The sequence below is a fragment of the Mustela putorius genome, unplaced genomic scaffold (assembly GCF_011764305.1).
Source record: "Mustela putorius furo isolate JIRA1106 unplaced genomic scaffold, ASM1176430v1.1 tig00003942_pilon_pilon_pilon, whole genome shotgun sequence".
Lineage (NCBI taxonomy): Eukaryota > Metazoa > Chordata > Mammalia > Carnivora > Mustelidae > Mustela > Mustela putorius.
Genome location: NW_025422087.1, coordinates 20,731,682 through 20,743,306, shown reverse-complemented (window position 1 = coordinate 20,743,306; position 11,625 = coordinate 20,731,682). Strand labels below are relative to the sequence as shown.

Sequence of the window (11,625 nt, the reverse complement as noted above, 5' to 3'; positions counted from 1 at the left end):
TGTACAGTACTGGGCTAAATTAAGATTTGTAATGCTTTACTTCTAAAGAAGCTGCAGGAATGGGCTGAACTACTAAGTATACAAAAAGAAACTAAGAATTATCCAATGGAAACTTCTGGTAGAGTCACAACCTGGAATTAGCCTTTTGGAGGCTAGTGAGTAAGTGCAAAGGTCTTACTCATCAGATACCATGAAACAGTCCCTGTGGAGGTTTAAGTGGGAGCAGGAGTCTTTTTCTGTCCCCTAACAAAACAGACAGGAAGCTGGAAAAGAGAACACTGAAAATAGCTTCAAAGGGAAAAAAAGGAGTAAGAGGAAAAGATGATACATCGATACTTATTAAAATCTTTATTCACTTTTTTCTTCTTTTTCAGAATTGAAACCCATAGAACACATTAGAAACTTGGGTGCATATCTGTCCTGTTTGGTGTCTTACCAAGCCCAACCTCCTGCTGTGTGACAGCTCTGAGAGGAAATCTTGGCAGATCAAAATCGAGGGTAGCGGTTCCTACACCTCCCTTTTGAGCAAACTAAATTAGCTTCCCAGTAAGTTCCTCCCCAGCTCCCCCGCTTACACTTTGTATTTGTGAGTAACACCTTAGTTCCTTAAAAACCTGTGGCAGTGGAGTAACCAGCCCCTGCCTTTTCAACCCAGGCTGGATGCATTGAAGGGAGAGAAACTGGTCTTCCCCTGGGCGATAGGTTTCACGAAGTCAGTTCTGTCTGGCTCCTGCGTGTGCCTGGCCACGCCCAGCTCTCCAAAGGTGCCCAGAAAATGCCGGCTGAATGGTCTCTCTGTGACTTCAGAGCCATTCACAGAGACTGAGGAGAGACCCATTCACTAGCTTCAAGTTCTTCAGCAACATAAGTCAGTGTTTCCCTGTGTCAAAATAAATACGTTTTTTTCTCTTGCTACAATAACAGATATGACTATATACATACATATGCCTTTACTCATGTTTCCTGAAGCTCAAGCTCAAAAGATCACTCCTACAGGACAGCTCACTGACAGACACGGTTTTTATCGCCACTGAGGTGTGGTCACTTACAGTCAAATAAGACAAGGACCATTGCGAATGGACGCTGAAGGAATATGGGGGATGGGAAGGGAAAGCCAAAAGTCTTTCTTCTTTTCTTTTCTTTTTTTAAGGAAAAGAAAGATGAATTTCCTTGGAAGAACTTACTGTTCAGGAGACACTAAAAAATTGACATGTACAGGATTCATCCTTCCCCAAATAATATGCAATAGATGTACCTGAATTCTTCCATTTCCTCCTTAAATTTCATTTGATATATTAGTCCTGAGTGCAACAGGGAGAAATGCCTTATTAATATATTATCGAACAATACTCTGAGCAAATCACAGATCCTGTCTATTAATTTGTTTTGCACAGAAAATTATTTACACTCAAACCCACAATAGAGCCTCATATTAAAGAACAATTTAGAATAGAACTTCTATACCCATATTTCCCCATTCAAACTCTGCAATAGACATATTTAAGAAGTGAGAGGAGGTAAGGAAATGGCATTCAGTTCTGATTTTCCTAGTTTGATAGTATTAAAATATATCCCCTTCTACCTTTAGATGTTGACTAGGCACACCCAACCTAGGACTGACCAAGACCACTTCTAGTGACTTGTCTAACGGTGCTAAAGAAACCACAAAGAGGACACAGTGACAAAACTTAAAAAAAAAAAAAAAAAAAGAAAAGAAAAAAAAGGTATCAGCCTCTGTTTTTCCAACAGAATTTGGTTTTTGTGACTTTCAGGGCTATAAGCTTTTGGTTGGTTTTCTCTAAGATTAACTTAATCCAATCCTGATTAGAACATAAATCTATGTTCCAAGAGTCCTGTGACACCACCCTATTAGTAAACGACATTAAACATGATAGATCTGAACACCTCTTAAGATCATGAATTTTTAACAGCAGGAAACAGAATGAACTCATACATTTTCTGCCATGTTTTGAAAAAAGGATGGGATATTTCTTCCTGCTTGTTTCCTTAGCAATATCTTCTGCTTTCAACATTAGGAAGCAAGCTCCCAGTTGGAGAACAAGTCTTACCCATTCCACTGCGCCACACAACAGGTACCATGTGTCTGCAAGGACACTGGGCCATCATTTGGTTGAACCAACATAAACCCAGGCGAGCCCACTGCCTCCCACCGTCTCCCTCCAGCCAGCTCCTTGACCCTCTGGGTGAGCACCATCCACGATATTCTCCAGCTCAGCTATGAATCCTGCTCGATGCACACAATAAATGGTCCTACAACTGAAATCTAAGGCCTCCTTCTGTTAACACCATTTCAGTGTTTTGTGCTAACACCTGGCTCCTTAGACTCAATACCTTCTTTTAGAACTCAACCCATTCTTGTGGATGTCTCCAAACATACTTACAAAGTACAAAAGCATCCTGACCTCAGGCTGTTGTTAACAGTTACAGGCTGCCCAGCTGCCTTTCAATGCCTTTCAAGAACAAGGACCTAGATTCTAAGCTGTTTTTGAAAGACTGGCTGCCCCACACTGGTCTCCAGAGGCTGGCACGGCATTTGCTCCCTCACACCGTTGAAACAGCAGCCTCTGCCTGACAGAAGCACAAGGCAAGGCTGGACCGGCCCCTAGACAGGATGCAACGGCTTATAGGTCTGGGAGGCTCTGCAGGAACACAGACCAAGCTGAGCCTGGCCTTCTGTCACTACCGGGACAGGGACAGGGACAGCGGCGCTCCACCACCAGTTCTGAACACCCGATGAAATTAAACGAAGAAATCAGGGCTTGACATAAACCAAAATCTTAAGGCTCTTCCTGGTAACCTCCTTCGTTTTGAGGCTCAGAGAGCTTCAACTCTTTGTTCCCAGTCATCGGCATGGCCCACATCACAAGACTGGTCCAGCCACCAGCAGAACGCGTGGTCGGCTGAGCGTGGGAGCTAGCTCTTCCCACGAGAAAGGGACAGACAGGAACTGCCAATCTCTTGGGAACAGCAGCTTCAGTGACCGAAAGCCTTAAAGGCTGAGGTGGAAATCATTTCAGATGAGAAATTGGGATGGTGGAGATCGTAGGCAACTTAACTCTCATCAAGGTGTTAGCTCAGTTTACTTTGTTAATTCAGAAAGGATTTGCCTGCTTTGGGCAAAGGGAAAAAGAAAAGTCTCCATGAGAGCATCCTGCTTGGACAATTTGCGGTCTAACTGGGATACCACTGTGAGCACACAGATCCACTGAGGTTCAAGTCCTGTTTGCTTTCTCTACACCCGTGGAGCTCAAATACCGGGGGGTCTCCCCGCTTCTGGTGCCGTCTCTTCCTCCCTCCTCTAAGAGCTCACGGAAAGCACTATCAGTCAATCGCTTAAAAGCCCAAGCATCCTTCCTGCTGCTGTTGTTCCCGCTAATTCGATCCTGAACATGTTTCCCTGCCCACAGAGCATGCTATCGGGCTCAAGAGGCCCGGTTTCCCCGGCTGCCACTCCGCAGGAGGTGGTCAAATTCCCAGCTGGATCGGTCCTGGTGCAAAAAGGACTCCAGAGATGGCCAAGGGTTTTCAGAAACTCCATCGGGGTGGAGAAAGGATTCTAAGGATGAACTCAAACCACACACTCCAGAAGCAGGCCCAGCATTCACCTCTCCGCACGTCCCCCCTCTATCTGTCCCGTGGCATGCGAGCGAGGACCGACCAACCAGGAGGCCCGCCGCCGAAGTTGGGGGGTCGGCGGGAGCGCTCCCGTGGTCTGAAACCTGTCATCTTTGCCTTCGTTTCTCCTACAGAAGTCGCCAGAGGCATCCAAGGCCACCCTGCCCCCCATCACCAGAGCTTGCTGCCGGCTGTCTCCGATCCCCCTCATCCCGTTCGGAAGTGATTGTGCTGTTTCTCTAGCTTTGTAAAAAGGAGTCTCGCTTATTCTGTGGAGCGGATTACAAGTGGGAGAGAGGCATCCTGTCCTCCACCAGCACGGTGTCCGCCCCGAACTGGTCAGTGCACTGCTTCACCGTGGCCAGCACGCTCAGGAGCCGCTGCTCCGCGGCGTCCAGGTGGGGCTCAGACAGCACGGGGGCGATGGGGTCGTGGGCCATGGCCGACTTTAAGGCAGACTTCAGCACGCCGTTCTTCAGGTAGTTCAGTCTGTTCCAGGTGGACACCCGAATGCTGGAAGAGAGAGTTGTAAGGGAGATGACGTGAAACCTCTTACTGTCAAGAGGAGTTTAAAGCCTGCTCGGTGGGCAAAAGTCAAGAAATAATTATGTAAGACGTTTCAACTAAGGAAAAAAAAAATCTGTTTCCAAAGGACCTCTACATTACCACATTTTGAGATTTTTTTTCTAGGTAATTAATTAGAGGTATATGCAAAGATTTATCAATGTTCACTCCAATGTGCAACTGAATTTGTAACAGGAAAAATGTGAAACAATACGAATGTTCATCTATTCAGAAACAGTTAAAAGTATGGCTTACCCATTCAAGGAAATACCATGCAGCCATTAAAAACAGTTCTGGGAAATTTATTTTTATTTTTTATTTTTTATTTTTTTAAAGATTTTATTTATTTACTTGAGAGAGAGACAGTGAGAGAGAGCATGAACGAGGAGAAGGTCAGAGAGAGAAGCAGACTCCCCATGGAGCTGGGAGCCCGATGCGGGACTCGATCCCGGGACTCCAGGATCATGACCTGAACCGAAGGCAGTCGTCCAACCAACTGAGCCACCCAGGCGTCCCACAGTTCTGGGAAATTTAATGGCTTGAAAAATACCCATGATATAATACTGGGTGGGGGGAAAAAGTTGGTGGGAAAAAAGTTTTACTCCAAATCTATGGGAAAAGAGAATGTGTGTGTATGTACACACACACACACACACATATATAGCCAGACATACACATACAGTTAGAACGAAGTCACTATGATGTTAATAGGAGTTAGCTTTATATCTTAGTAGGTAGTTTTAACTCTCTTCTTTCCATGCTTCTGAATGTAAAAAATTCCTACCAGCAATATTATAACTAAACTGCAATATCAATATTATAATCCTACCCACTTCCTGTGGGTAATGAGAGGATTACGAGGTAGGCACAGAGGTCCGACTCTGCAAGAGGCAGCCGGGTCCGCATCTACTAACAAAGGAAGAGCGACCTTTGGACAAAGCACAGAAGGGGCAGACAGGCACAGAGGCGGTACGATTTTACTATTCCCAAGTCCACGACATGCGCCCCCAGCATCAGAGCCTCCCCTGTGTAACTAAGGCCTCACTTGTCTGCCTCTCAGTCCCACACCCGTCCTCCTGAGATGTACGCCCTGCTATGATGCAGAGAATTCCTGAAAGCATCTCTCCAGTCCAGCTTTCTCCGAAGCGGTCACTGGAGGGAAGTGCAGACACCTCAGGCTCCTGCACAGGTGGGTCGATAGTTAGGGAGAGCAGGTCATCAAACGGTGCTCTGCCCTGGTCCACACTGCCAGAACGAGCAGGCCCTCTTGACATGGAAACCCGAGCCCCGAAGACAGGCCCTCACACATGCCCTGCCTGTGACAGAGGTGGTTTCTCCTGAGCTGTCCCTCCCTCTGTTGCCCTGACCCCAATGCAAGTCACTGCCTGAATGTGCATCCCAGAGGGCTGCTTCCTGCTTGTGCAGGGCCTGCAAACTAGCTAACTTCTCTGCTATCCCATGAACTGAACTATCCTTCTCCATGGAGGTCCACACCCTAGCCTTGGTGACAAGGTTCCCTTCCAAGTTTGTCCTTCCTTGGGTACCCTCTCTCAGCCCTTTTATAGTTATGCTTGTATCAGAGCTTCTTTATATAAACTTTCCCATTTATTTTTTTGAATTTATTTTTTAAAAATTTTTATTAACATGTAATGTATTTTTTGTTTCAGGGGTATTTTTTGTTTTTTTTTTTGTTTGTATTTTTTGTTTCAGGTCTGTGATTTATCAATGGTCTTACACAATTCATGTACTCACCATAGCACATACCCTCCCCAAAGTCCATCACCCAGACACCCATCCATCCGACCCCCTTCACTCCAGCAGCCCTCAGTTTGTTTCCTGAGATTAAGAGTCTCTTATGGTTTTTCTCCCTCTCTGGTTTCATCTTGTTTCATTTTTGCCTCTCTTCCCCTATGATCCTCTACCTTGTTTCTCAAATTCCACATATCAGTGAGATCATATAATTGTCTTTGATTGACTTATTTCACTTAGCATAATACCATCTAGTTCCATCCATATTACTGCAAATGGCAAAATTTCATTTTTTGATAGCTGCATAGTATTCCACTGTATATATACACCACATCTTTATCCATTCATCTGCTGATGGACATCTGGGCTCTCGTAGTTTGGCTATGGTGGACACTGATGCTATAAACACTGGGGTACAGGTGCCCCTTCGGATCACTACACTTGTATCTTTGGGGTAGATACCCACTAGTGCAATTGCTAGGCACAGGGTATTTTCAACTTTCTGAGGAACCTCTATACTGTTTTCCAGAGTGGCTGTACCAGCTTAAACTTTCCCATTTAACCTACTGTGTCTTTTCTAGCTTCTGACTGGATCAGACAGATAATATTATTATTACAAAAACATCTTCCTTCATAGATGTATGTGGTTTTTGACTGGCCATACTACTGCCTCCTATTGATGAAAACAATTAAGGGGCTCTTAGGGCAACACTTCCTGCGGAATATCGTACTGCTGCTACTAAAAACAGAGGCCAGAGAAACAGCCTGGCTGTGATGAGGGGCAGTTGGATGGGATCTGAGGGTCTCAGGCGGTGAGCTCAAAGTAGGACACGGTGCTCCCACATTTTTTTTCTGTGTGGCTCTGCAACGTGCAACCCAGCAGATTCTTAAGGCTCTCCTTCAAACTGATACCAGCCATAATGCTTTGAAAAGGAGCTCCTTAGAGCCCGCTCTTTGATCTCATTTTGATTTGCCTTCTAATTTCTTTGTTCTCGAACACAGACTTTAAAAAAAATACAAGGCTAAATGCCTCTGAAAAAGTTACCTTTGGCTTACACACTTTCAGACTGAGATCTGCAAACCACAGGTGGTCTGTGGTGGGCAGTGAGAGGACTTCGAACCCCAGGGTGAACATGGTACAGGGGCCAGGGATGCAGACTGTACTAGAGTCCTGGTGGGGAGAGGACCGTATCCCGATATAAAAACAAACACGAATATGTATTGAATAGACTGAAAATTTCTATTCATACAAAATTTGAAATGACTGTTGAGCTCCGGGGGTTCTGGCCTGGAAAAGCATGAGAAGCATTTGCTCAGGTCTTAGGAAGTTTTAAGGCCTGGAAAACGGATGTACTGTTAGGTGAGCCTGGAAAGGAAGATGACACAGGCCAATGTATTTGCTGTGAGGAACTTACATGCAACACTGATAGAGGGGGGCAAGAATGCTTCTCTCATCCAGCGATGGGTTCCCAAAGCTGAAAATTAAGATTAAAAAACTTAGTGAATTACTTAGTGGCTCCAATTGCCTTCTTAGCATCAAAGCGCGAGCAAATTCTCTAAGACGACCCAAATGTGATCCTAGATAATTTCATGCTCCCACGGCTCAGATCACTTAAATTAAAAATAAACAGGGCGTGGCCAATCTGACACAGGATCCCTAACAGTCTGTACTGCAGCATCAAACAACAAATGTCCTCATGTACAAGCCTCCTGTGTCCCACTGGCTATGGTACGGTGCTGAAGCAGAACCACGGCACATGGCGTGGAGCCCACGGGCCACAGGGAGGACCCGAACCCCTGGAGGTTTTACGGGCACAGGGGGGAAAAGGCTATGCCCACAGTTCCCACTAACACACAGATGGTCGTCACTTGTAACAGGTTGTTCTACCTCGAAATCACCAATCAGAAAAGAGCAGGATTATCCTTTCCCTACAAGTAAGTATAGCCAGATTCAAATAGGACAAGCAGCTCATGGAGGCTGAGAAAACGGTGATTCAAAGCATCTGTAAAAATGACTTCAGCAGTAATTCAGAGGTACACGAGAAGTGGTTCTGGAAAAACTCAATCTTCTACTTCTCTCCTGGAAGCTCAGCCTTAGCTGGAAGGTCTGGGAGCTCTGAGCACAGTGCAGCCCTCCAATAATTAACAGCTAAAGCAACTATTTCCACAGCACACACAATCATTTAAACAAACACACAAAGATCATTTGTATAAACCAGACAAATTTTCAGGAATGCATGTAGCACTGGCCTCCACCCGCTCTGCTGTGTGTGCCGGCCTCCGCGCTCTGCAGGTGGCAGCCCCCTTCATGGAGCATGAGGCCCCGGGGCTCGGGGTAACACAGGGTGCCACCAGCAAGCGCCCCTTGGGCGTTCTTCGCTGAGGACCCCTGGGTCTCAGGTGAGCCTCAGCACCAACGTGGGACTGACCCACGTTGACCAACGACCTAGAGCCTGGACGATTCTGGGCTCCAAGGAAGTGTTCCATTTAACACTTATTAAATGTAACTGCATGAAATTCTGAAATGAAATTCTGTAAATGAAATACTGAATCGGGCACCATGGAGAATGCAGGGGGCACAATAAAAATATAATATGCTCTTCAAAGAGCCCAGGCTGAAAAAATTAAGGACCACCCATTTATTCAAAATAAATAAGACTGTCTTAGTCAAGATAAAAGTAACTTGTTTTTATGTATCAGAAGGAACTATTCTTCTTACGATCACAAAAAGTCTGGGCCTAGACTGCCATAAACATAGCAAAACATCCTATCAAACTGATATTTAAACTACATGAACCTTTGGACAGACTCAATTTAACAGGAATTAAATTTCATGTTCTATTAAATATGTATTTCTCAAGACTCTAGACACCATAGTCAAGGAAGAATGACAGAGGTAGTGACACATCAAAGACCTGGGCATCCAGCTGTCTGTGTTGAGAGTCAGTGTTAGACTCCTGGGGGAAAAAAACCCCACTTTTCCATTATTTAAAGTCCTCAGAACCCTGAGGGCAGAGGGAGTACGAACCCTGAGCAAGATGGAAGGACGGGTGCCAAAAGCAAAGACCCTGACCAGAAATGGGAAGGACACCTTCCATCCACTATATCCTAGACATTTCCCGGGATGTCCTAGAAAATGTCCTTCTTGTATACAAAGAAAGCCCTAACTGACGAGGATGGTCCTATGGTCCTACCTTTTGGCATTATCGAGAAGGATGAGCATACTGGCACCTTCGTCATCTTGAAAACTCTCATAGTGATGGCGGTCCGCGTTGCCGATCAGGTAATCAAAGACAGCGGTGTCAATGATGTCCAAGAGGCGCGGGCCCGAGTCATAGGGGGACGTTTTCTTGACAGCATCACAGTAGCTCTCGTCGTACTCCCACCTAGAGGCAAGGAGCACCCCTAGCATTACAGAGTGCCAGCACTGTACCTGGCTCTGTTTTGTTTTGAGAGAGAGAGAACGCAAGTGTGGGGCAGAGGCAGAGGGAAAGAGCGAATCTCCAGCAGACTCTGTGCCCAGCAAGGAGCCCCACGTGGGACTTGATCTCACAACGCTGAGACTACAACCTGAGCCGAAATCAAGAGTCCAACATATAACCAAGGGAGCCACACTGGTGTCTCTGTAGCTGGCCCTGTTTACAACAGAGAGAAAAGATGTCGTTGCCTGGCAGGTTTGCTCCCAGACCCACCTCCTGGGACAGAACAAACTGGAGGTTTGTGGGAGCACTTACCTGGCCAGTTTGCCCTCGCGGTATGTCCTGCCCCATGGGTGTCGGTGTTTCTGCAGAGGCCACACATCTGGAAGCCAAAGTGTGACAGATCCCTCCATCGTGTCTCCATCAGCACAAGCTGGCTCTGTTTCTCGGCAGTAATAACACTTCCCATAGAAACAAGTGTTATTTCCTACGGGACAGAAAGGAGCCAAAAACACTTAAGGGAAAAAGGAAAACTCCAAATTCCCCCAACAATGTAGAAGGGAGCAGCTAAGTGAATAGAACCTGCAAAAACAATGATCCTGAATGATATCTGAACATTTATTTATTTTCTGTACATGTTATAAAAAAGCATACAGTGAAAAAAAAGTCAAAGGGCAGAAAAGGATGTATATAGAAGTCTCCTTGCCCTTGGGGCCCCACCACCCAGTCCCCCTCCCAGGAGTCAAGCGGCATCACCACTATCTTTCTGAACTCACTCTAAAGTCTATGGCCATACCACCCTGAACGCGCCCGATCTCGTCTGAACTCACTCTAAGGAAAGTCATGCCCCTCCTCTTCTGTCAGGGCCGACACTTTGGCCAGAGCACCCAGGGGAGGGAAGAGTGGGCCCATCCAGGGACAGGCTCGGGCTGGGAGTGTGGGTACTTGGGGGGGTGCCAAGCAAATAAAGAAATATATTGAGGATAATGGAAACCAGGTTTCTCACAGAGGGAGAAGATTAACACACAGAAAGGCAGAAAGCCAGAATAAATCTTGTGGTGTTGAATTAGAATTGGACTGCAGCTATTGGTTGGAACAGAGATACAGAAAAAGACAGATGTCTGTGTGTGTGTGTGTGTGTGTATGAGTGTGTGTGTGTATACGGCTTTCCTCCCTCTGTCGCTCAAGAGAGCCTGGAAGCAATGACAACCAGTAAAAAAAAAAAAGGCAGTAAACACCCAGCACTCACATATTAATTTCTAAATATCATTTTACTACTGTATTAAAGGGACTCAGGGCTCCTTGGAAAAACTGGTGACTCTAGGGCTGGAGCAGAGAAAGGGTCTTACTGCTATGCCAGGGTAAAGAAGCACTCAGAGAATGACGGGAACATTCCAAAGGATCTACAAGACAGTGTGTAGGAGTTCCTGGGACAGCGTTAGCATCAAAATAAATAACAGCAAATCATAACTCTGACTCAATTAAGAGTCTAAGAGTTCATAGTGATATAAACAAACAAATAACTACATAAATGTGGGTCACACGGGAAGAGTTCTACCCTTTAATAGACTGGTGACTATTAAGTCTAGAAGGAATGAAAAACTAGCAAGTAACTATTGGACAACTATCACAGTAGCAATTGATCCAGGCAAGAGTCATCAATGAATGCTATAACTGGTGGGTAAAGGCTTGATGCAGGTGTAATATTTACATAGTTCTAGACTATATCATTCCAAAGTATCCCGTTAATAAAATACTAACTGGAGAGAGAGAAACCTTACAGAGACTTACCATCTTAATCAAAGGATACAAGTTAACATCACCAGTAACGGGCCACGGCAGCAAACCCCCATCGCGTGCCTCCTGACAGGACATGCCAAGAAGGGCACAAGAGCACTTCTCTGGTGTTCCCGCCAGCATGGGTAAGTCACGAGCAAACGTCAGACACACTCAAATAAAGGCATACTCTATAAAGTAACCAACTTGTGCAGTTACGAATGTCAAGGTCATGAAAAAATAAGGAGAGTGAGGAATTGTTCCAGATGGACAGAGACTAAAACGACATGACTACGAACACATCATGTGATCCTAGACTGAGTTCTGGACTTCTACAGGGCATTACAGGGACAAGTGGCAAAATCTGCACTCTAGGGTCCGTGGGTTGGATGCGGGGCTGCATTGTGCAAGGTTGGTCTCTTGCTGCTGATGACTGGATGTGGGTGTGGAGGCGTGGGCCCTGGTGGTTGGGGGTACTGAC

At 45.7% G+C, this 11,625-nt stretch overlaps 1 protein-coding gene across 6 annotated transcripts in view; it reads right to left on the bottom strand.

The window, feature by feature from the left end:
* Window positions 1-333: 333 nt before the first annotated feature.
* FAM20B (FAM20B glycosaminoglycan xylosylkinase) overlaps window positions 334-11,625 on the bottom strand; it is a 43,128-nt gene continuing 31,836 nt past the window's right edge. For all 6 annotated transcript variants that reach the window (XM_045069555.1, XM_045069556.1, XM_045069554.1 and 3 more), the window contains 4 exons: window positions 9,684-9,855; window positions 9,144-9,335; window positions 7,365-7,424; window positions 334-4,149 (listed from right to left, as the gene is read on the bottom strand). In XM_045069555.1, the coding sequence (XP_044925490.1) occupies window positions 3,918-4,149; window positions 7,365-7,424; window positions 9,144-9,335; window positions 9,684-9,855 (656 nt within the window). In that variant the 3' untranslated portion in view covers window positions 334-3,917. The remainder of the gene's footprint in view (window positions 4,150-7,364; window positions 7,425-9,143; window positions 9,336-9,683; window positions 9,856-11,625) is intronic.